We start from the raw sequence: 25,261 nt of genomic DNA on the forward strand, positions 1-25,261 counted from the left end.
CCAGGCCGGGGTTGCCTGCCTGAGATGGATAAATAGGTCTTTCTCAGACCAGTTCATACTGAAGAACATTTAAGGGGCCAGGTCCCTAAGTAGGGGCCCAGCCGGGCGATGCAAACTCTGGCGGTCGGAGCTGTTCATACCCCGGCCGCTTTGCCCGGTCCGCTTGCTTCTAGACCGGCCGGGCCTGTCCTGTGCCTCGTCCTGGTGTCCCCGCAAAGAGCAATGCCAGCCGGGAGCGGGAGCGCTGCCGGGGCCTCCTGGCCCCTGGGGCTGCGCCACCGTCCTGCTGCCGCCCTCCTGTGGCCGCTGCGAGGCGACCTCCGGCCGCGCTGCGGGCCCCCTCCCACGGCCGGTGACATCACCGCATTCCCGTCCCGGCTCCTCCCGCCTGCAGCTGCAGTGACAGGCGAGCCGGGCCCGGTGGCGGAGAGGAAGTGCGGGGCCGCCGCGCCGCGCCGAGCCAGTCCCAGCCGAGGCCGGCTCCCGGGCGGCTCGGGTGACAGTGTCGCGGCCGCCGGGCGCAGCGCCGGGCACGCGCCGGGCAGAGCCGAGCGCCAGGCGGACGCTTCAGCAGAGACGCGGGGAAAATGGCTGATGACTTTGGCTTCTTCTCGTCGTCGGAGAGCGGGGCGCCCGAGGCGGCGGAGGAGGACCCGGCGGCTGCCTTCCTGGCCCAGCAGGAGAGTGAGATCGCGGGCATAGAGAATGACGAGGGCTTCGGGGCACCTGCCGGCAGCCATGCGGCCCTCTCCCAGCTGGGACCTGCGAGTGGGGGTGAGTCAGTATAGGGGCCCGGGAACTGGGGACGCCTGGGGCTCGCACCCGGGTACCTGGCCGCGCAGACCCGGCCTCCGGGCCCTGCGGTGGAGAGAAAAGGGCCTGCTGTGGCCAGCCAGGAGCAGGCCTAGGGTTGAGAGGGACCTGGTAGATATGGGGAGGAATCTTATTGGATTCTGAGGCCCTGCCTGGCGGCTGTGGACCTGGTGGCTCCACGGACAGGAATTTGTCATGACATTTCATCCCAGGGCCAGCTCCACCACTGCCTGGCTCTGGAATCCAACATAACCTGGCCCTGAGAGTCCCTTCTGAACCTCCCCCCTTGGCTGGTTGTCCCAGACTCCCAGCTAAGCCCTGCAGGTGTGGGCAGAACCACAGACCTCCCAGCTCCTCAGTCCTAGCTCTTGCCTACAGCTGGCAAAAGCAGAGGACGCTCAGTGCACCAAGAACTCACAAACCTCTCCTGGGGACCACCTGCCATCCTGCAGCCACTGGGTTAGCCACTTTACTTACATTTAGTCATTTCCTATGCATTATTAAACCCATTTCAGAGATGGCAAAACTGAGGCTCAAAAGGTACACCACTGAAACAACTAGTAAGTGGCAGTGAGGATTTAAACCTGTTTCTGTCAGACTCTAAGCCCTCTCCACCTGACCACACTGTCTTCCATATGCCTGGCTCTGAGTTAGACACCAAGGTGGGGGTAGGGGCACAAAGGGCTTCAGTCAGATGTGGTGCTAGCCTCCTGGGGGTTTCTAAGTGTCTATTAATGGTTTTCCATGGTGGTCCAGGGCTACTGTGGTTAGCTTTAGAATCAGGGTCCAGGGTCTGGTCCCTTTGATAGCGTGTTTATCAATGATACTCCTGTTCTGGTTCTGGCTGGAAAGAACAGTTTCTTAAAATATTTAACTAAAAAGTAGATACCTTCATGGGTGCCTCCAAAACAGCCTGTGCTTCTTGTTAATGTTTTCATTTTGGTTGGGGTTTATGGGCCTGTTGGAATCAGTGGTAGCTTACATAATTAAAAAAAAAATGTTCCTTATCGTCATATTTGTTTTTATTCAACCTTTACTGAGTGCCTACTGTGTGCCAGGACCACTGGGGATATAGAAATGAATAGGACAGTTTCTGTGGCTGTAGGAGCTTGAAGCATCTCAGTACCCCATTGATAAAAGAAATGAAACAAGCCTTTTGTAACATCTAAGAAACTGGAGGCCCAGAGAGCCTGAGTGTCTTGCCCAAAGTCTCACAGCCATGAGTGACAGATCTGAGACTTGATCCTAACCCTCCCAACTTTGGGCCCCACACTCTTTCAAATGATGTGGCCGTCACCCTAGGAGGTAATGGGATGGAGGGGTGTCTTTGTGACCCAGCCAGGCCAAGAGTGGAGTCTTCTCAAACAGCAGCTCCTAGCACCTCATCATGGATGCTCACACATTCCAGGGAACTCCTAGGAAATGCCTGCCTATAGTCATGCACCAGTATTCATTAGTCCACACCTCCTCCTTGAAACCACCAGTTTTTTCAATCTGGCTTGGCCTGCGGGAGGCCCTGCTGAGAAGAGCTGTTATCAGAACGCTCTGAGAGAGAAGGGCAGGTAGAAACTAGGCTAAGGACAGCCAGAGGCATCTGGGAGTTGAGCAGGTTGTGGCCTATCCCAGGACAGTGGGGCTCCAGGGGCTTACAGCCTGGATGAGAGGTTCCCTTTGTGGCAGGAGTGGGGTACAGTTTGACCCCAGACTGGAGGTAGCAGGGAGAAAAGCAGAGACATGGCCCTCTGAAGGCCTTCCAGACTCATACTTGCTGAAGCTGCAAATGTTCAGCTGCCCTCCTAAGTGGGACCTGAAGATCAGGGAGGTAATATGGGATGATGGCTCAGTAGGTGGCCAGACAGCATGGAGTTGATCTGACCTTCCTAGGCCTAGATGGTGCTGAGCAAGTAATCTTTCCTAACCAGCGATAGTGCCAGAAGCCAGGATAGGATGGAGAAAAAGTGCCTTGGCCTGTTGGGAGCTGGAGGAAGCTGGCTTCCGGAGCTGCCACCAATCAACACTTCTGTGGCTGTTCTCTTAGATGTTGCCACTGTGCTGACTGCCCTGCCGTTGGACTCCCTGTTACCCCTGGGGAAAGAGGTATCCGATATAGGCCTGCGCCTCAGCCACATTGAGCCTCTCCTCTGGGGCTGGATCTGTGGCCAGCCTGAGCAATGGACACTTTGTTTCCATTCATCAGCCTTGGGTAGGGCCCCAGAAGGTTTACATTTTCACACCCAGATTTCTGAGCCCTGGCCTGGCTCTGCCCCTGACTTGCCCAGTCAGTTCCTGGCAAGCCTATTTCCCCTGCTGGGCCTCAGTAAGCTCCCAGGAATGTTCTGGACCCTGTCTGCCCTTGTTCCAAAAGGGGTCAGGAATCTGAGGGAAGCAACACCCACAGGGTTATCTGTGGGACTCATATCTGCTGCGCTTCTAGTCTGCAGGCCTCTGACTATGGACATATGATTATAAATGTGCAATAATCAGAAAGCATTATGGGAACAGATACTCAATTCTGTGTGTGGGTGTGTGTGGATTCTCGAAGAGCCTGAAATTTCATCTCCAGAGGAGCAGTCAGGGGACCGAGAAACTGAGGCAGAGACTTTTGAAAGGCCAAGGTAGGCACAAGGACTGTGGACCAGGGACCTGAGACTGGTCTGGTCAGAGTGGGGTGGGGCCTCCAGAAAGGCCAAGTGTACAGACTGACATAATCATGAATGTACCCTGATAGCATTAGGCCCTGGTAGAGGAGATGTCCCAGGAGAAGCCCCTACACAGAAGATGCTGCCACTAAAACTCCATCAGCTCCCTGCTGACTGAGGGATGAGGCCACCTACATAGGAGAAGCCCTAGCTGAATGGGTAGGAATGACAGCTGACATAGTTGGTCAGAAGCAATCACTGTTTGAAAATAGTCAATTATAATGTATATCAACCAGGGATTATTTCCATAAGGTTAAGTATCCCTCCCTTCAGTCCCCAGGCTGAAATCACTGTGGTTCCTGCTTACAGGAACTGTAAGCTAGCTGGCTGGTAAAGGGGTACTTGTCTGTCTGTGGGAAGCTGGTGTGGCCTCCTGTGGCTCTTTGGCAGGAGGCATCACAGTTTCTGAGATGCCTTAGGCAGACCTTGCAGGTAGCAGTGGGCCCAAAAGAGCAATTCACCTTCCATTTAGCTGGCACTCGCTGCTCAACTGTTCACCCGTTCTGTGCAGGAACCCTTAGGAGCTGAACACGATACAGAGACTGGCTTGAGAAGGGAGTGCATGACCCTTGGAAGGTCACAAATAACTGCATAAGAGTGTGGGGGATGCTATACAATATTCTGTGATATCCCAGAGCTGGAACCTTCCATCAGTGTCTAGGGAAGTAGGGGAAGTGATAGAGGGCTTCCCAAAGGAGGTGACTTGTGAGCTGGGCCTTGGAGAATGGCTCCAGAGAGCATTCTTTAGAGAGAGAAGCAGGAAGAAAGGCATGGGGTGCAGACTGCTGTGTTTGGAGAAGGAGGAAACCAGAATAGGTTTCGTGAGAGGGACTGGTGGGAAGTGAGGCAGGGAAGTAAGTGGGCAGGGCCAGAGTGTAGAGATTCTCACGTACTATGGTCTGAGGTTTGACGTACTCATTCAACAAATATTTATTGAGCCTCTAGTATGTGCCAGGCACAGTTTTATTTTATTTTATTTATTTTTATTTATTATTATTTTTTTAGTGTTTATTTATTTTTGAGACAGAGACAGAGCCTGAGCGGGAGAGGGGCAGAGAGAGAGGGAGGCATAGATTCTGAAGCAAGCTTCAGACTCCGAGCTGTCAGCACAGAGCCCGATGCGGGGCTTGAACTCACAAACCCGCGAGATCATGACCTGAGCTGAAGTTGGACGCTTAACCGACCGAGTCACCCAGACGCCCCGCCACACACTGTGTTAGATGCTGGGTCCCAGCAGTGGACAAAACAAAGTCCCTGCCCTCATGAGGGTCCATTCAAGTGGGGAAGGTACATAATAGGCACATGCACAAAAAAGCCTATCAGGCTGAGGGGTAAGTAGAGAAATACTGCAGGGGCAGGAGGGAGCGGTGCCAGAGGGGTAAATGTCCGGGGTGGTCAGGGAAGGCCTCTAATAAGACAACATTTGGGCAGAGGCTGAAGAGAGATAAGGGAACAGCCTGTGTGGCTATGGGTAGGAAGCCCTTCCAGGCAGAGGGAACAGTCCCAAAGGCAGGAGCAGGCCCTACAGGCTACTGCAGTTCATGAGAGGTGGATATTTTTTCTGGTTTGTTTTTATTATATTTTTAATCAGAAGAGTGACATAGGTAAGTGTATGCTTTACAAAACATCAACCCTGACAGATGGTTTGAAAGAGGGTTGGGAGAGTGTGACACTGGAGTCAGGGAGGCCTGTGAGTGGACAAAAGCCATCCATTCTTTTTCTGATATGTTTTATTCGTGTTTATTTAACACACGTCTCTGAACTCTTACTGTGCCCACCTCTGGAGAAGACAGTGGGGAGGAGAAAGGACACAAGTATGGCCCTCTAGGTGTTTGCCACTAACAGGGCAGATAGAGCGGACAGGGGGCAGAGGGCAGAGGGCAAATTTGAGGGTCACTGTTGCAGCAAAAGCCACAGGAATTTGTGACTAATCAGCTGTCAGGGAAAGGGACCAGGAGGAGTCATTGTTGAGGGCAAAAGAAAATCCTTTTGGGAGGAGCGGAAGGAGGAAAAATAGGCCAGGTGCTGCCTGGTGGGGGCTGCAGTTCCTGCTCTTCCAGGTGGAGCAGTTGCTCAAGGCATCGCAGGGACAGGCAGGGACGCGCTGGGCCCCTCTTCCTTAGCTCTCACAGACACCGCCCTGAGCCTACAGCACCTCTATCTCCTCACCAGGCACAGGCTCCACAGGCAATCAGGCCATTCCTAGCCATGGCCGAGGGTGAAGTCATCTCAGGTAGGTGAGGGGCTATTACTGGCTGGGTGGCTCTTGGCAATCATAAGCCTCTCTGGGCCTCAGTTTGAGTATCTGTAAAATGGGTTGATAGCGTCATCACAAAGTTGTGGTGACAATCAAATGTGATAACGGCTGTGAGAAGGATTTGTGAACAGTCATGGTTGGAGCCCAACTTATTTATGCATCCAGTATGTCTACGTGGGGAGGGGGTGTTAACACACACATGGGCATAGGCAGAGGATGGCTCAGGGAGCTAATGTAGAACCATTCTGTGCTTGCTTTAAGCTGAGCTATGAATAGTGCCATTTCTTTGTTCTCTTTCTAGCTGGTTCTGAGGACATGGGGACCACCATCAACGGAGATGTGTTTCAGGTAAGCAAGATTCTGTGTTAGTCGTGGTAGGGACCAACAGCCTGGGTCTCAAAAACTTATGGTCCCATCATCAGAAGGATTAAGGCTGCAAGTTATTCTGGTCATTATGTCTGATGCATTGGGATGGGGAATATAGATGAGGGTTTTGACATGTTTTCTTCCTTCCTTCCTTCCTTCCTTCCTTCCTCCCTCCCTCCCTCCCTCCCTCCCTCCCTCCCTTCCTTCCTTTCTTCCTTCCTTCCTTCCTTCCTCCCTCCCTTCCCCCCTTCCCATTGTGTAGGGGAAGGGAGTGAAGAATCAGAACCACTAGAGACAGGGATTGATGGTGCGTGGCCTCAGGTTGCCCATGGTGATGTCCATCAGGGAGAGAGAGATAAAGTGGCCCACAGTGGCACAGATGCACACTGGGCCCTGCACACATGTGTACCATGGATGGGAGGTTGAACTGACCATCTCTAACATGTCTGAGCATTTTAAGTGGGCAGATCTTTGATCCACTGATTCTACTTCTTAGAATTTTCCCTAAGGAGGGGTGCCTGGGTGGCTCAGTCAGTTAAGCATCTGACTTCGGCTCAGGTCATGATCTCACGGTCTGTGGGTTCAAGCCCCATGTCGGGCTCTGTGCTGACGGCTCAGACCCTGGAGCCTGTTTCAGATTCTGTGTCTCCCTGTCTCTCTGCCCCTCTCCCGCTCACACTCTGCCTCTCTCTCTCTCAAAAAATAAATAAACATTAAAAAAATTAAAAAAAAATTTCCCTAAGGAAAGAATTGGACAAGGACTCCCATACTCCCAGATGTTTGCACGATTATTTATTTTTTTAATGTTTATTTATTTTTTGAGAGAGAAAGACAGAGAACAGAGACAGAGACAGAGCATGAGTGAGGGAGGGGCAGAGAAAGAGGAAGACACAGAATCCAACACAGAGCCCGACATGGGGTTTGAACCCACGAACTGTGAGATCATGACCTGAGCCAAAGTCGGATGCTTAACTGACTGAGCTACCCAGGTGCCCCTGCAGGACTGTTTATAAGAGCAGACAAACTATATGGTGAGCATAGCATAACATATACGTAAGTTGAATTCCTAAATTGTACACCTGAAACTAATGTAACATTGTATGTCAACTACACTCAAATAAAAAGTTAAAAAAAAAAACAAAAAAACAAACTGGAAACAACCTGAGTGTCCAGCATCAAAGGACTGAGTAGGTAAACTGGAAAACCGTGCTGTTGTTTAAAAGAGCAATCAGAGCTTTCTGTATTGACATGAAAAGAGGCCCGCAATATATTAAGTGGAAAAGCCCGTTGCAGAATAATATGCACAGTATGGTCCAGGTTTTTATTGTAGAAATCTGTTTGCACAGAATATCTGAAAGGATGTGTACCAACTGTTAACAATGCTTAACAGTGGTTAGTCCCAAGGTTGGGCGTGAGATAAGAAAAAGGCTTTCACTTTCACTGGATTGTTTTAAAATTCCTCATAGTAGTCTTATAACACACACACACACACACACACACCCCACCTTTTTCTAGTTAGACTGCCCTCTGTACTTGCCTACTGCCTCCCCTCATTTGTACACAAATCGGTTTAAGAGTCCGTAGACTGGGAGAACTTGGACCACAAATGGCATCCCCAGGACCCCCACAGTTGCAACAGTCCCTCCCCACCCATGCTTAGTTGAGGTAAAGTCTTTGCTGGATGAGGCTTAATTCTCACTGGCTGGGTCAAAGAGCCTTGACCCCTGGGGCTGCAGCTTCAGGATCTCCTGAGCCCCACCCTATTGAAGAGCTAACCTCCCAAATCCTCAGTGGGGAATAAACAATACTTTCTTATGTAAGAGGGATGGGCTGGTACCTTACACAAGGAACCTAGCCAAGTCCCATTTCTGGAAAATTACTCAACTATCGGCGAGCGAGAAAAGTCAGGCTCTAGGACTTTAGGAACTTTGTGTCCCTTCTGGCCTGAGAGCTCCAAGTAAGCAGCATTTATTCCTGTACAGTTTGGTAGGTCATAGAGTTCAGGCGGCCCCTGTCCTGGGCACACTCAAAAGGACTTCACTTGACCCAAAAGGTCTGTGTCCTAAAGTGGACCTGGAGCTGGAGATATACTTAGGACCACAGAAATACTTAGAACACTATGAGCAAGATACTTTTCCCTTTCGGGGTGCCTGGGTGGCTCAGTCAGTTAAGCGTCTGACTTTGGCTCAGGTCATGATCTTGCGGTCCATGAGTTCGAGCCCCGCGACAGGCTCTGTGCTGACAGCTCAGAGCCTGGAGCCTGCTTCGGATTCTGTGTCTCCCTCTCTCTCTCTGCCCCTCCCCCACTCACACTCTGTCTGTCTCTCTCCTTCAAAAATAAATAAACATTAAAAAAAAATTTTTGTTTAATAAAGAAATTCCAATGCTTAGGGGCACCTGGGTGGGTCATTCAGTTAAGCGTCTGACTTTGGCTCAGGTCATGATCTCACAGTTTGTGGGTTCGAGCCCTGCATTGGGCTCTGTGTTGACAGCTCAGAGCCTGGAGCCTGCTTCAGATTCTGTGTCTCCCTCTCACTCTGCCCCTCCCCCACTCATGCTCTGTCTCTCAAAAGTAAATAAACATTGAAAGAAAATTAAATTAAATTTAAAAAAAAGATAATTTTCCCTTTCTATAGGTTAGGATCTTGAGGTCTTCTCCTTTCCTGGCCCCCCAGACTTACTTTCTGTTCCCCATAGGGAACCCCGGGGCTCCTTCCCTGTCTCAATGGGAACTCTTATTCTCACTGCTAATAATCCAGGTGTGTTTATGTGTAAATCATTTCACTCCATGCCATTCTAGAACCATTACGGAGAGGGGAAGGGTCATGGATGAGATGAGTCACTCAGGAACCTAGTGGCAAAACTGTTCTCCTAGATCTCCTGCCCCTGATCTGGTGCCCTTTGTCCCACCCCCTTGTGCTGGAACTGGCTGGCTGCAGCCCCCGAATCTTAGGTAGAAAGCCCATGCAGACTTTTTTAGGATTGAGCATAGACCAGGGTCTGGTTTGTGCTGTGGAAGGAGGACGGGGGGGGAAGCCTTGCTTGTACATGCCCAACACTGTCAAGTGTCCTGGGCAGAGCTTTCTTACTACATTTCTTATTCTTTCCTGGCAGCCTCCGGACCACAAGGGGGTCCAGCTATAAACCTGGTCTTCAAGGCGTAAGGATAAGTCTGCCCACACCTATTCCAGTTCCATCTAGCACCGCCAGGGACAGGATAGAAGGTCCCTGCAGGACTCCCCCCTCCTGCACAAACTCTCTCTCCCCCCACTCACTGCCATCATCCCCCTTTGAGCTACTTAGGGGAATCAACGGCTCAGCTTAGCTTAGCTTTAGATGGACAATCCCAAAGACGGATATGCTTCATCCTCCTGACTGTCTCCAGAGTCACAGCACATCCTCGGCCAGCCTGACCCGGGGAGGCTCTCATAGTGATGTCCAGCAGAGAGGTCTCTCAGGAGAGGGGCGCTGGGCAACTGGACCAAGATAAACCTGGCCCTGACTATGGCTTCCTGCTTTTTGGTCCTGGCCATTCTTGCCCCCTTCTCTGTTGAGCTTGGGGGTGCTCAGAGCATTCCTGCAGCCACTGGGAAGCCCACCTGAGCTGCCAGCCTGCAGCTGACCCGATTTCCTCTCTGGGACACTCAAGTGGTTAAAGAGGAGCCCTGCTGTGGCCCCCAACCTCGCTGCTCACTGGCAGGGGTTGGGAAAATAAGTCCACAGAGCAGCCAGAGAAGAGGAGCCAGTAAACAACTTCCCAGGACTCAGTGTGCTGGCAGCACTGTGGTGCTCTTCCTGGACATGGTGCAACATGGGCCGGCATGCACAGGGCCTGCTTGGCCCCAGCAGTGAGCCACACAGCCCTGCTGGCCCCCACACATGCACATCCTCTCCAGGTTACAAGGGGCCCACGGCAGTTATCCCATGTGGGCCCTGCTTCACACTCTGAGTGGGATGTCGCCACTCCCATTCATTATCTATTTATATTTTTAAGAAAGTTTATTTATTTTGAGAGAGAGTGTGTGTGTGCATGCGAGCAGAGGAGGGGCAGAGAAGGAAGGAGAGAGAGAGAATCCCAAACAGGCTCCACGCTGTGAATGCAGAGCCCAATGCGGGGCTTGGACCCGTGAACCATGAGATCATGACCCGAGGCAAGATCGAGGGTCGGATGTTTAACCGACTGAGCCACCCAGGTGCCCTTCGGGGTGACGTTTGTAAAGGCAAATCGACCAGCTGTTGTCCTCTTCAAAGAAGCTTGCTTGTAATGGAGGACAGAGACCCAGAGAGGAGTGATGCTAGTGCAGGATGGTAAGGCTCAGATACAGGGGTGGTATGAAGAGCTAGGAATCCAAGGGGCACCTGGGTGGCTCAGTCGGTTAAGCGTCTGACTTTGGTTCAGATCATGATCTCAAGGTTCCTGAGTTTGGGCCTCCATCAGGCTCTGTGCTGACAGCTCAGAACCTGGAGCTCGCTTCGGATTCTGTGTCTCCCTCTCTCTCTGCCCCTCTCCTGCTCGCTCTCTGTCTCTGTCTCTCTCTCAAAAAATATTTAAAAAAAAATTTTTTTTTAACGTTTATTTATTTTTGAGACAGAGAGAGACAGAGCATGAGCAGGGGAGGGGCAGAGAGAGAGGGAGACACAGAATCCGAAACAGGCTCCAGGCTCTGAGCTGTCAGCACAGAGCCCGACGCGGGGCTCAAACTCACGGACTGTGAGATCGTGACCTGAGCCGAAGTCGGACGCTTAACCGACCAAGCCACCCAGGCGCCCCTCAAAAAATAATTTTTAAAAATTAAAAAAAAAAAGCAAGGAATTTGAGTTCTTAACAGTGTGTCAGGCATCACCCAAGAGCTTTACATGTAAGCTCATTTCATCCTCCCGACACCCCTATGATGTAGGTTCTGTCATTATTCCCATTTTACAGACCAAGAGGAGGATGCACCGAGAGGTTTAATAGCTTGCTCTAGTTAGACAGCTGTGAAAAGCTGGGACTTGAACCAGGCCAGGTGCTGCACTGAATCAGGGAGTACAATAGAGAGGGGATGCTGGAGGTGGGTTTCCAGGCTGCCCGGGGGCATGTGGTGGTCTTGGCTGATAGGAAAGTGTGTGCAAAGTACAGAGGGTGAGGCAGTCTGTGTGGGCCTTGCCCGGAGCCTGGGGCCTGCTGCAGACAGGTGTGTGGGTGTGAGAGAGATGGGGGATGGGCCGGGGGGGGGGGTCACTTGGAGGAGTGGGCGTAGTCTCTAATCTTGGGCAAGTAGACTTATCTGAGAGACCGAGTAAGCGTGTCACAAATCACGTGACACAGAAGTGACTTTGGTCCCTGCTGCTATGTGGCCAGTAAGTTCACACACACCCAGGAATTCAGTTGGAATCTCAGCTCCACCAGTTCCCAGCTGGGTGACCTTGGGACTCTAGAGCTAGAATTTCTCTACCTGTAAAACACCGATCATAAAATCCATCGTGTAGTGTTGTAAAGATCAAAGAGAACTGTTTAATTGTGATTTCTCTGTAAGTTTTAAAGCACTATAACCTGGGAATCTTAATTTTAGGGCAGGTTTTATGGAGATGGTGGGCCTGAAGGACACCACTGTTACACAATTCCTGCTCAAGAGACCCTTCTCCAGCCCACACCCCCCACCCTTTCTCCTCCCATGCCTGGCAGCATCAATGTACCCAGAGTTTCCCAAAGGCACTGGCCCCACAAGGTCCTCAACGCTGTTGGCTCTGGTCTGAAATGACCTTTCCATGTCTCTTCCCATCCTGCTATACCCCCAGGCTAAAATGGCTGTGTCCTCTCTTGACCCCTCTCTTTACCTGACCTGTGTTATAGTGCATAGCCCAGCCATGGTCCTCATTTGTGAGGGACTCTCCATGCCAGACTCCCTAAGGGAATGGGTTGTCTTATTCATCCCTGTCCCCAAGCCCAAGCATATGATAATTCATTCAATGAATGTTCTAGAAATCCTGCAGCGGGTCTTCCCTGTTTTAGGTACTCTACAGAGGTAGGCTTGGGACTCACTTACTTGATTGGGGCAGGTGGGAGACAGATTGTAAACACGTAAACAAACAAATCATTTCAGATGGCAAGTAGTGCCATGAGGACCATGAAACCCGGCACCTGAATAAACACATATACACAAAAGTAACTGCAGTTGTCTGCAGATGGGACATTCTGTAAGATTGGGCAGGAGGCCTGGCGGCCTGGCCTCAGGACAGTCTTTTTCCAAAGGGGGCAGGGTGGGGCTCACTCAGCATTAGTGATCAACTTGTGTTCTCCAGATTAGGGCCCTTGGGTGTGGTGAGAGACTGTCTAAATTGAAGTGTAATGCTGTGCTGGAAAGAGGAATAGGGCAGTGTTCCAACTGTCCCACCCAAGGCTGGGCCTGAGCCCAGGGAGGTGCCAGGCTACATACCCTGCTCTGGGCCTGCCCTTCCCTCTCCCCCCAGACAGCTGGAGACTGCAGCCCTCCTGTTCCCCGCTGTGTGCTCCTTCACCCTGGCTGCCCACACCCCTTTGGGCAAGCGTTTACCCAGCACTTCCTCTGATCTGGGCACATCAGGCTCCAGGGATATTTATCCATGCAGCCACTGCTTATTGAGCACTGATGTGTGCCAAGGACAGTGGGGAGCACTCCTGGACAGAGGGCGCCCCAGACACTGTCTTGTGGGGAGAAGACATTAAACACCAAAGTTCCTGACAGTTTTGATGAGTGCTTGAAGGAAGAGCACAGGGAGCGATGGAAGGATGGAACAGGGAACCAGAGGCTATAAATAAGGTCCAGCTTTGCCCACCAGGACCTCCTGGTTCAGCGGGGAGACTCTTGTGCAGAAGGTGAAGGCCGTGATAGAGCACAGAGAAGAAGGGGTGTGAAATCTGCCAAGGGGGTGGATATCCCAGAGCTGGTGACTTCAGAGCTGGAAACTCGTGGGATGGAACAAGATTTCATCAGCTGGAGAAGGGAGGGGAGACAATTGCAGCTAAAGCAGGAGACAGAGGCAGGGCTGCAGGACTGTGTGGGGTGTGTGCAGACTGGAATGTGTAGGACCAGCAGAGTGCCAGAGGAGGAGGCAGGAGATGGGGCTGGACTGGAAAAGGTTTCTGGCTTTGCGAGACCAGAGGGGAACCACATCCTTGCTGGGCTGAGCTCTCAGCCCCAGCACTTGGGAGTCCCTAGCTCAGGCAGGCAGCACAGGGAAGTGGGCAGAGCCCTGGCCTGGGAGTCAGAAGCCTGGATGCCTGCCACTACAGCATGCCATCTTTCCTGGCCTCAATTTCCTCCCCTATAAAATGAGAATGAATAATTATGATAATTATGATAATTCTACCATTCATTGAGCCATCACCCCATGCCAGGCACTCTTCTTCTTCTTCTTCTTTTAAGTTTATTTATTTATTTTGAGAGAGACAGAGAGAGTGCAAGTGAGGGAGGGGCAGAGAGAGAAGAAGAGTGGGGGAATCCCAAGCAGGCTCGGCACAGTCAGTGCGCAGAGCCCAATGCAGGGCTCGAACTCACAAAACGATGAGATCATGACCTGAACTGAGATCAAGAGTCAGGCACTCAACTGACTGAGCCACCCAGGCGCTCCCAGGCACTCTTCTAAATGTCTTACAAATACTGTCACGTCAAATGCTCACAACAGCTCTTAGAAGTAGTTTTATTATTGTTCTCAGTTTCAGATGAAAAAACAGGCCCAGCAAGGCTTATACCACTGTGCAGTCTTAGCCACGGCCATCCTGCCTATCTCAGCACTGCCTGTTCACTTAGCAGATGCTAATTGAGTATCTTCTGTGTGTCAGGCACTGTGCTGGGCACAGAGGACAGGGTGATGAGCAGGCTAGGCAAGGACCCTACTGTCACGAAGATGACATTCTGATGGAGAAGGCAGACAATGGACAAGCAAACATAAAGTGAGACTTTTTTCAGACTGTGTAAGTGCTAGTGGGTGAATAAGATTGTAATAGAGAGAGACTTTAATAATAGTAACACAAGGGACTCACTGTGCCAAGAAGTGTTCAAAATCTTTTCCATTTTTTACTATATATTCTTAAAATATTTACTGATTAGAGAGAAAGAGAGGGCAAACGCAGGGGAGGGGCAGAAAGAGAGGGAGAGAGAGAATCCCAAGCAGGCTCCACACTGTTTTCTTAGAGCCTGATGCGGGGCTTGATCTCACGAACCATGAGATCACGACCTGAGCCGAAATCAAGAGTTGGACACTCAACCGATTGAGCCACCTAGGTTCCTCCGAATCCTTTACATTTTAAAACTGATTTCAACCTTACATCAGTGTTAAGGTGGATAGTCTTACTGAGCCTTCTTCATGATGAGGAAAGTGAGGCACAGGGAGGCTGAGTAACTTTCCCAGGGTCCCCCAGTGGGAAGATTGCTGGCAAAGGGCACAGCAAGTATAGAGGCAGGGTCTAGTCATAGTCACCAGAGGCAGCAGGTGGGAGATTGTTGGGGACTGCTGGGAAATCCAGATGCAGGGGGTGTCTTGGCAGTCAGGCAGCAGAGACAAAGGGGTAGGTGCACGAGCTGTGCACGCTGCTGTGTATTTGTGCCCTAGGAGGCTAACGGTCCAGCAGACGGCTATGCGGCGATTGCCCAGGCTGACAGACTGACTCAGGAACCTGAGAGCATCCGCAAGTGGAGAGAGGAGCAGAGGAAACGGCTGCAGGAACTGGGTAAGGGCCAGGCTGAGGTTCGGAGCAGCTCCAGCTGGGTTGACTGTTTGGGATATGGTGGGGGGTGGGGAATCCTTAGGATAGAGGACCCCCTTCCCCCTGCACTGCCTTAATATGGGTATTGGGTGAGGTTGGGCCCTGAGGCTGCCTGCCAAGGGCCAAGGGGAGAAGCAGCCAGGGCAGCTGTGCTCTCACATTCTTACAAGAAAGCTGCCACTTATTCTCCTGTTGGGATCGCAGATGCTGCCTCCAAGGTGACAGAACAGGAGTGGCGGGAGAAAGCCAAAAAGGACCTGGAGGAGTGGAACCAGCGCCAGAGTGAACAAGTCGAGAAGAACAAGATCAACAACCGGTGAGAGGAGCTATGGGCACATGAGGGCAGCTATAGAAATTTGAGGAGGCCGTGGGGATCTGAGGGGACTATAGGGACATGAGGGGACTGTGGGGACATAAGGGGGCTGTGGGGACATGAGGGGACTATGGGGACATGAAGGGATTGTGGGGACATGAGGGGACTGTGGAGACATGAAGGGACTGTGGGGACACGGGTCTGTGAGGACACGAGGGGACTATGGGTACATGAGGGGACTGTGGGGACATGAGGGGACTGTGGGGATATGAGGGGGCTGTGGGGACACGAGGGGACTGTGGGGACACAAGGGGACTGTGGGGACATGCGGGGACCATGGGGACACGAGGGGACTGTGGGGACATGCAGGGACCGTGGGGACACAAGGGGACCGTGGGTACACGAGGGGGCTGTGGGGACATGAGGGGACTGTGGGGACACGAGGGGACTGTGGGGACATGCGGGGACCGTGGGGACATGAGGGGACCGTGGGGACATGCGGGGACCATGGGGACACAAGGGGACCGTGGGTACATGAGGGGGCTGTGGGGACATGAGGGGACTGTGGGGACATGAAGGGACTGTGGGGACACGGGTCTGTGAGGACACGAGGGGACTATGGGTACATGAGGGGACTGTGGGTACATGAGGGGACTGTGGGGATATGAGGGGGCTGTGGGGACACGAGGGGACTGTGGGGATACAAGGGGACTGTGGGGACATGCGGGGACCATGGGGACACGAGGGGACTGTGGGGACATGCGGGGACCGTGGGGACATGAGGGGACCGTGGGGACATGCGGGGACCATGGGGACACAAGGGGACCGTGGGTACATGAGGGGGCTGTGGGGACATGAGGGGACTGTGGGGACATGAAGGGATTGTGGGGACATGAGGGGACTGTGGAGACATGAAGGGACTGTGGGGACACGGGTCTGTGAGGACACGAGGGGACTATGGGTACATGAGGGGACTGTGGGTACATGAGGGGACTGTGGGGATATGAGGGGGCTGTGGGACATGAGGGGACTGTGGGGATACAAGGGGACTGTGGGGACATGTGGGGACCATGGGGACACGAGGGGACTGTGGGGACATGCGGGGACTGTGGGGACACGAGGGGACTGTGGGGACATGCGGGGACCATGGGGACACGAGGGGACTGTGGGGACATGTGGGGACCGTGGGGACACGAGGGGACCGTGGGGACATGCGGGGACCGTGGGGACACAAGGGGACCGTGGGGACACGAGGGGGCCGTAGGGACACGAGGGGACTGTGGGGACACGAGGGGGCTGTGAGGACACAAGGGGGCTGTGGGGACACGAGGGGGCTGTGAGGACCTGAGGGGACTGTGGGGACATGAGGGGGCTGTGGGGACACGAGGGGACTGTGGGGACACGAGGGGACTGTGCGGACATGCAGGGACTGTGGGGACACAAGGGGACCGTGGGTATACAGGGCTGTGGGGACACGACGGGACTGTAGGGACATGAGGGGGCTGTGAGGACATGAGGGGGCTGTGGGAACACGAGGGGACTGTGGGGACTTGAGGGGGCTGTGGGGACATGAGGGGGCTGTGGGGACACAAGGGGGCTGTGAAGACACGAGGGAGCTGTGGGGACATGAGAGGATTTATGGAGACAGGAGGGGGCTGTGGGGACATGAAGCCAGCCATGGGGATAGTGAGACAGTTATGGGATGGGAACTGTCTTGAGGATGGCGATTTAGTGGCAAGAACATAGAGGAAGTAGAAGCAGAAACCTTCAGGGCTGCTTCCTCAGCTGCCTGTGGAGTTCAGAGTCCTTCAGAGGTGGTACACTGTTGAACTGTCATCTTACCACAACAGAGAGAAGCAAGTTCTGCAGTCAGCAGAAGAGGTCCCAGGACCCTGGCACGGGAGCCAGACTGTCCGGGGCCCAGCAGTTAGCGTCACAGGGAGCACAGGCCTGGCTGGGAGTGAAGAACCAACCTGGGTAGAGGATTTTACTGCCTGTAGAAACGGCAACACTTCAACCCAGAGAGGCTGAAGAATAAAAGGAAGTTAGTGGCTCGTGTAACTGAAAAGGCTGGGGTGGGACTCCAGGTACACTAGGCTCAGGGGCTCAGACAAAGTGGACTGGTGCTCACTTTTACTGTCTCTCCATGCGGCATTCCCCTCTTGTCCCGGGATGGGGCAGAAAGATGGCCACCAGAAGCTCCAGGCTTCTGCCATTCTCTTGGCAACTTCAGTGAAAATAGCATCGTGCTCCCAATAGCTCAGCTGAAATCCTCAACCTGACCCTCATTGGTTTGGTGTGGGTCCTGTGCCCATTCCAGGCCCAGTGACTGTGCCGGGGGAGGGACCCTGATAGTCCAGCGATAGTGTGCATGGGGTCAGTCTCACCCAAACCACAGGGACTGAAGTGGGGCCATCCTGATCCTGCAAAAGACAATCAGGGGCCCTTCCTGGAAGGGGCAGATGGATGCTGGGCAGGCAGGCAGTGGATGCCCACCAGAGAGCACCTGCATGGACATGGTCTCAGACCACTTCTGAGACTCTGGCCAGCAGCTCTGCCTTTGAGGCTGTGTCCTTCAAGGTACTTGGCCTGCCCAGAAAGGAAAGGCTGGCTCTGGGAAGCTGCCGCACTTCTGTTCAAGAAGTTGCTGCACGCCAGGCTCTGGGTTGGGCCCTGGGGAAACGGAGCTGAGGACCCCGTCGGTATCCTGGAAGAGCTCAGAGGAGACAAGCACACATGTGCAGGTGAACTCAACAGTACAGCTCTCTGCAAGAAGGCCATGGAAGCAAGGGCTGTGGGTGGGGGAGAGACCTCTGTGTCTGAGGACCTGGGCTTGGGAGGATGACTAGAAGTTCATTAGGGAAAAGAGGGCAGCGTTGGGGGAGGGTATTCTAGATCAGGGAACAGCATAGTATGAAAAAAAGGATGTTGTGTCTCAGGCACCAGGGAGTCAGGGAGTGGTAGGAGGGAAGACAGGAAGGAGGGGTCACGGGTGGAGGGCCTCCAATAACAGGGCTGGATAGACGGGGTGGTGAGGAGCCACCGAAGATTTGTGAACAGGACAAGTAATACGATCGGCACAGTTTTAGAAGAGGCACTCAGGCCGGTGGAGGATCCCTGCTCTCCTCTCCGGGTTGTGGATAGTTGCCAAGCGTTACAGAACTGTGCTTCCTAACACGCTCCAACTGGAGGTACTAACGCTGTCTCCCTTTTTCTTTAACCCTCTGCCTGTCTGTCTTGCCATCTGTCTTCCCCCACCTAACCCTTCTCTCTCAAGGATCGCTGACAAAGCATTCTACCAGCAGCCAGATGCTGATATCATCGGCTATGTGTACGTGTCTTCTTCGCTCCTCTGTCAGGGACTGGGAGAGAGCGAGGGACCCCTTGTGGGGCTGCCACGGTTTCTTGAGTCTCCTGCTAGTGGGGTATAAATGAGGTGGGGGTGGCAATGACCAGAGCAGGTGGCACTCCAGGGCTAGTGCAGGCACAGACCTTCTCCTCTATCCCTGCGGCAAATGTTTATTGAGCATCTATTCTGCCTGGAGGCAGCTTTGCTAAATCTGAGCAGAGAAAGAATGCAAGGGACATCCCAGCGGGGACAGGCAAATGGTGGGAGGGGCAAATGCAAACAGTCAAACTCCCTCCCTCTGAGAGGCCTCTTAGGGCTGGGAGGTGGGGAGGAGTCTTCTGTTGAACCAAACTTGGACTGTCAGAAGCATAAAGAAGAGATGCTCCCAGGAACACTTCCATTCTCTCCTCCTGCCCCCAAGTGCACTGCTCCTCCTCAAAACTTCGGCCCAAGTTTGGCGACAAGACCCTGCCTAGACCACCCAGGGCCCCTCTCACATGTTCCCCTTTGGAGTCTAGTTAGGACTGTGATTAATCTAGACCTGAGATGGCAGAGGCTTCCTCTCATGTCACTGCCAAATGATTGGTAGTGACAGCCTGGAAGATGTGTTGGGGATGTTGAAGCTAAAGGAAAAGCAGTGATGAATGTGTGATGTCTGCCACGTGCGTGTGTGCCAGTATTTGCTGTTCCTCACTCTGGGTTCACCCTCGGCAGGCCTCTGATGCTGTCTGGGCTAACACTTCTCTCACAGAGCACAGGACCCACCTGAGAAACAACCTGTTTTTCAGCCAGTTTTTACTGGGACTCGCCCAGTGCCAGTCTCTGTTCAAACAGGAATAAGGCACAGCCTGTCCCCCCAAGTTGCTCATGGTCAGGAGGGTGTTGTCATAAGGGCGGTATGGAAGGGCACACTGAGCTCCAGGAGCCACCGTCTGCTGGGGGAGCGGCTTCAGAGATGCGGGACCTTCAGTATGAGAAGGAAGGGATGTGCTAGAAGAGGACAAGGGCAGCCTCCATGAGTGGAGTGCTGGGGCTGTGGGGATGGATGGGTGGGAGCTGAGGACGGGAGGTCAGCTTGGGGCTAGTTGCAAAATGCCTGTTGTGCCAGATGTGTAAGCTGGGACTTGATCCTAAAAGCAGGATCCATAGGTTTCAAACAGAAGAGTGGGATGACAGGGGCATGGGTGCTGGGGAATATACAAGTGGTTGAGTGTTCTTTTTGCGCTTGAGTAAATAGCGCCCAGGGGGCTCCTGAAGAGAGGAAGAGTCTAGATCAGTGTTTCTCAGACTTTTCTGTGCCTATGAATCATTGAGGGATCTGTTGGAGGGAGATTCCAATTCAGTAGGACTGAGGTGAGGCCATGATTCTGCATTTCTTTTTTTTTAATTTTTTTTTTTTAACGTTTATTTATTTTTGAGACAGAGAGAGACAGAGCATGAACGGGGGAGGGTCAGAGAGAGGGAGACACAGAATCAGAAACAGGCTCCAGGCTCTGAGCTGTCAGCACAGAGCCCGATGCGGGGCTCGAACTCACGGACCGCAAGATCGTGACCTGAGCCGAAGTCGGACGCTTAACCGACTGAGCCACCCAGGCGCCCCTGATTCTGCATTTCTAACAAGCCCCATGGTGATGCCAATGCTGCTGGACCATGCACCACACTTTGAACAGCAAGGTTAGAGGAGAGCCTCTTGACCTAGAAGGGACAGCTCCTAAGACAGCACTCCTCAGCCCCACTGGTCATCCAACCTCATATAGCCTTTTTCCAAGCCTGCACACACTCACCACTTTGTTAGATTCTCAGGCCAGTGAGACAGATCAGCAAGGTGGAGGCTGATTCTCACTTTATAGGTAAGGAAATGAGTACATGGAAGGAAAGGAAGATCACTAGGGAGGGGCCACGTCACCTAATCCAGGGCCAGCTCATTCTTGGCACAGCCTGTAGGCATCACCTAAGAGCTCCCTGCCTGACATGTGCAGAACTGATCCTGCTTGAGATACAGAAGGGGCCATGAGGGGAATGGGGATTTCCAGGGACCCTTGCTGGCCAAATAAGACATAGACCCAGCCCTCTCCACTGGAGATCAGTTATTGTCCTTTTCTTAGATTCCCACATTTGGGTTTTGTCCACTGCACTGTGTTTACTGTACTTTGTTTCTCCACTGTTCCTTAATCAGTGGCTTCTAGAACTGTCCACCAGAACTTCTGATGAAAAAACCACCAGTTTTCATCCTAACTTGATTCCAACCAAAAGCAAAGACTCCAATGGAGTGTTCCCCAGGCTGTGGTTCCATGGAGATAAGTCATTCTGGGCTAAAAAGAGCTCTATAGTCAAATATGCTTGGAATGTGGTAGATTCTATCTGCATCTTATACTCCACCTTAGAGGTTCAGGATAAACATCAGTACATTCAAGGCTTTGAAAGTCTCGCTTTTAAGATCCTCTTTAACTAAATTTTCTATGTGTATTTGACCAGAATGCTTTTCTGGGGGAATACTTATTGGGTCCATAGGACATAGAGGCAATGCTGAACCAGTTAGTAAGGTGGTTAGTCAATGTCCTACCTCTGTCAAGGTTTTGGAAATGTTTAAAATAGCTGAGGTACTACACTAGTGCCTCCAAGGTTCTTTAGTTGTTGGGATTCCCAACAACTTTTATTTTTTTATTATTTTTTTAATTTATTTTATTTTATTTTGTTTTATTTTATTTTATTTTATTATTTTGAGAGAGAATGAGTGAGTAGGGGAGAGGCAGAGAGGCAGGGAGAGAAAGAATCCCAAGCAGTCTCCACACTGTTAGCACAAAGCCTGATGCAGGGCTCCACCTCACGAACCGGGAGATCATGACCTGAGCTGAAATCAAGAGTCAGACGCTTAACTGACTGAGCCACTCAGGCGCCCCAGTTGGGAACTCTTGCTGAGGAGTGAGGCCTGTACTCAGACCTGAATGAAAAGAAGCTACAAGCCACGAGCAGGTATAGGGGAAAGCATTCCAGGAAGAGGTGACAGCCAAGTACAAAGGCCCTGAGGCAGGACCAAAGTAGGCTTCCTTTGATGCCAAGGCTGCTTCTGGGGACCTGAGGGCATAGGACACAGGGCTAACTCTGGACAGAGGACCCAAGAGTAGGCTGGGCAAAGCAGCTTACTCAATGGGAGCAGAACATCACTGATTCAGGGGAAAGACAGACAGCAATGAAATCTCTGTCTTTTCTCCACCTGCAGGGCATCTGAGGAGGCTTTCGTGAAGGAATCCAAGGAGGAGACCCCAGGCACAGAATGGGAGAAGGTGGCTCAGCTGTGTGATTTCAACCCCAAGAGCAGCAAGCAGTGCAAAGACGTGTCCCGCCTGCGCTCAGTGCTCATGTCCCTGAAGCAGACGCCGCTGTCCCGCTAGGTGCCTGTTACAAGCATGGCCACAAAGCATGGGCTGGGCCTGGGCACAGGAGGAGCAGCTGCTTCAGCCAGCGGGGGCAGCACCTCCAGCAGCTGCTACACACAGCCTATTCCGTTCCTCCCCATCTCCCGGGGCTGGGAAGGGAACCCTCACCCCTCTCACCCCATTTCCTCCTAGCCCTGTGGCCCAGCCCTTCACACCTCCTCTCAGTCCACAAAATTGTGACTGTCCCTCCTGACGTATTTTTTTTTTTCTTGGCTTAAAGGGTGTGTTGTTAACTCTTTTTACACTTATTTATTATCATTCTCATTTCTCCAGAAGCCATAACTGGTGTCAGGGCTCAGTTTGTGCTTAGAACTTTCCCAGCTTCATGGCCTTGAGACAAGGTGAGGCTATTCCCCCAGAACCCCTCCCAGCTGGAAGTGGGTGTCCCAACTTGTATGTCTGCTGCCTCCCTCTCCAGGAGGAAAGACAACCTCTAATGGAATGCTTTTGCAACCTTGATCCTTGCTGATTCTTGAACAAGCCTGTGAGATAGGGATTCTCTTGTTGTCTTGATATAGCCATGGACACCAAGGCTCCCAGAAAGTAAGAAGCTTCAAGTGGGAGGGAAGAGGCAAGACCAGAAGTTCCCGGTGGTAGCTCCCTCTAAACCTGGGTGAGAGGCTGGTGAAGGTGGCTGCTGCCAGACTCCTTTCTTGGGTTTGGCCAGTACCCTCTAGATGGGGAAGGCTCACTGCTCTCTCTCCTTCAGCTGTGCCCCTCTGTAGATCTGGGATAAATAATCAGTGACCATACATTCTTCCTCTTCAGCCGAGGTTGCAAACAAGCTATGCTTAAGCCATTGTGACCTGCACAATGTTTAAAAAGAGTTGAGTAACTACCAACTGTATTAGTTTCCTAGAGTTGCCATTACAAAGTACTGCAGTATATGGCTTAGAACACACATTTATTGTCTCACCATTCTGGATGTCCAAAGTCCAAAATCAAGGTGTCAGCAGGGCCATGGTCCATCAGAAGGCACTAGGGAAGGATCTGTGCAGGCTTCCCTCCCAGCTTCTGGCAGCCTCAGGTATTCTTTGACTTGTAGGTGCATCACTACAGCCCTGAGTTCATCTTCGTATCATCTATGCATTGTCTTTCTGTCCAAATTCCCCCCTTCATAACAATGTCAATCAGAATGGATTAAGGCCTACTGCAATGACCTCAGTTCAACTTAATTATCAGTAAAGACCCTATTTCCAAATAAGATCACATTCTGAGATACTGGGTTAGGACTTCAACATATCTTTTTTAGGGGAACACAATACCACCAACCACTAAAAATGGTGGCCTTCATCTTTAAAAGTGCCATAGTCCTCACTACTCCACATTGATTCCTTGAATCTTGAGGCAAGGGTCACCACAACATATAGCTTTAAATTTATAATCTCTGCCTTACAACTGAGAGACCATGATGGGAACAAGAAACTTAGTAGGCCCTAGTCATATACTCCTCCATTTTGCAATTTAGATTGTGTTATGGGGCTCAAAAAGTGGGTATGTCTTCTATACTCCCTCTTTTCCCTTCCGGTAGCTTGCAGATGGTGATGAAATTGAAGTCATACATGTTAGGAACTTGGGTCCAAATCAACAGGTTGGATCTGACCACAGTCCAGGAATACTTGTGTGAGATTTTACATGAATGCAAAACTCATAGGTTGCCTCTCTTCTAGAGTTTGCTTAGGTCCAGCCTACTTTCTTCCTTAACCCTGAAACAGTAGGTACACAAACCAGTGACAAGCTTTGTGACTATGTTCTTACCACTCTACCAGGCTACTTCTCTGAGCCTGTTTCCTTTTCTGTAAGATGCATCAAGAATCAAGCCAGGATGGTATAGATCAGTGGAGCCCTAGGTGCTCTCAGGTGAGAGTGGGGTGAGGAGTAAAGTGGAGAGCAGAGCCCTCTGCCTTGGACAGGGCCACAGCTGTTGGCCTAGTCTGAACGAAGGTTTTCTGTTGTAAGTTTGAAAATTGACAGAAAGATCAGTTTTTTTCAAATAACATCACTCTAAGGAATCTCTACTTTTAGCAAGTTCCTCAGGTGATCGTTACCAGGAAAGTTCGGGAACGATTAAACTATTAAGATTTCTAAGGGCCCCTGCAGTCTTTAGACAATTTTGTCCTAAAACCAAAGACCAAAAACTTTGGAGGGTTAGAAGGAATGAATTCACCAAACTACAAGTGGATCAATTTATTAAGTAGGAGGTGGAGAAAGTGAGGCACAAATAGAAGTATGCAACACCCCAACTGAACCGAATCTGAGATTCCTGAAAAAACATGTGTCGGTCACACAATTGGCCACTTCCTCCGACTTGTCAGGGAAGATGAGGGAATAAGTCAGGTGACAGGACAGGTGGTTGCTCCTGGGGCTGGGAATGATCTCTGCGGAACTTTCAAGGCCAAGTCTCGGGCTCAGGATCGAGACCTCATAGCAGATGCAGCCAGACCCAGCAAGATGGCTGCGACCGTGAAGCCCTGGGCAGCGATCCGGGTGCGCATCATGAGCTGAGATCGGTGGCTCTGACCCCGGTGGAAGCAGTAGAGGCCGTAGGTTAGGGCGGCCGCCGTGCCCAGGCAGCCTGAGGAAGGGACAAAGCAAGTACGGAGTGGAAGGTTTCGACCCCGTAGGCCTCTCCCCGCTTTGGATCCCCTACCAGAGGGTGGAGAGCTCAGAAGAGAGACCGAGGGAAGGCGGGTGGAGCCGAGTGGGAGGCTTTGGTCGAGGTAGGGTGCTCCTAGTTGTAGGGCTCGCCCCACCTCAGCGACCCCCAATCCCGCCCAGCTCCAATCAGATTCACCCCTCACAGCCCGGCCACTTCGCCACAACTCTGGTCCACTCTCACTCAGGTCCCCCTTGGCTTTCCTGGTCCTCCCCTAATTCATTCCCTCAGACATCACTATCCTCTCGGTCTACAGTTCCTACAACACCTGCTTACCTATGGGTACCATCGGGTTCTCGCGGGTCTTGCGAAGGAATTTTTCTTTGAAGCTTTCTGGAGTGCTGTAGACACTGGGGCTAAAGCCCTCAATGACCGGGGGCTGTGATGGCTCAAACGGTGCCTCCGGAGTCACAGGGCCAGGAACCGCCATGTCCCCGCAACAGCTTTAGGAGAAAATAGGGACGCTAAACCCCGCCTCCTGATGAGGTCATGAAAAGGGCGGGGAAAAGGAATTTGTTGAGCATTGTACGCAGGCGCTAACCGCTCATTGGATTCTGGGAGTCGTGGTAAACTGCACGATATCGCTAAGGGGAGAACTACGTTTCCCAAAAAGCCTGCACAGCCCTGGCGCGCATATGCCGGAAAT

General features: G+C 52.1%; 2 protein-coding genes across 3 annotated transcripts; one reads left to right on the top strand and one right to left on the bottom strand.

Moving 5' to 3' along the window:
* The first annotated feature begins 389 nt into the window (after nucleotides 1-389).
* On the top strand, nucleotides 390-22,230 carry CLTB (clathrin light chain B). 2 transcript variants are annotated; one of them, XM_042991868.1, is made up of 6 exons: nucleotides 390-774; nucleotides 6,071-6,117; nucleotides 14,707-14,824; nucleotides 15,065-15,176; nucleotides 18,451-18,504; nucleotides 21,743-22,230. In XM_042991868.1, exons 1-6 carry the CDS (start codon nucleotides 588-590, stop codon nucleotides 21,912-21,914), a joined length of 690 nt encoding a protein of 229 aa, XP_042847802.1. In that variant the 5' UTR covers nucleotides 390-587; the 3' UTR covers nucleotides 21,915-22,230. The 2 variants fall into 2 exon arrangements, with proteins under 2 accessions (XP_042847802.1, XP_007085576.3); XM_007085514.3 differs by lacking the exon at nucleotides 18,451-18,504.
* Nucleotides 22,231-24,131: 1,901 nt separating this feature from the next.
* On the bottom strand, nucleotides 24,132-25,146 carry HIGD2A (HIG1 hypoxia inducible domain family member 2A). Its single transcript, XM_007085511.2, has 2 exons — nucleotides 24,892-25,146; nucleotides 24,132-24,534 (listed from the first exon to the last, which is right to left on the bottom strand). The coding sequence occupies exons 1-2, from the start codon at nucleotides 25,043-25,045 to the stop codon at nucleotides 24,368-24,370; spliced, it is 321 nt and encodes a 106-aa protein (XP_007085573.1). The 5' UTR covers nucleotides 25,046-25,146; the 3' UTR covers nucleotides 24,132-24,367.
* Between the last annotated feature and the right edge of the window lie 115 nt (nucleotides 25,147-25,261).

The sequence above is a fragment of the Panthera tigris genome, chromosome A1, assembly GCF_018350195.1.
Source record: "Panthera tigris isolate Pti1 chromosome A1, P.tigris_Pti1_mat1.1, whole genome shotgun sequence".
Taxonomy (NCBI): Eukaryota; Metazoa; Chordata; class Mammalia; order Carnivora; family Felidae; genus Panthera; species Panthera tigris.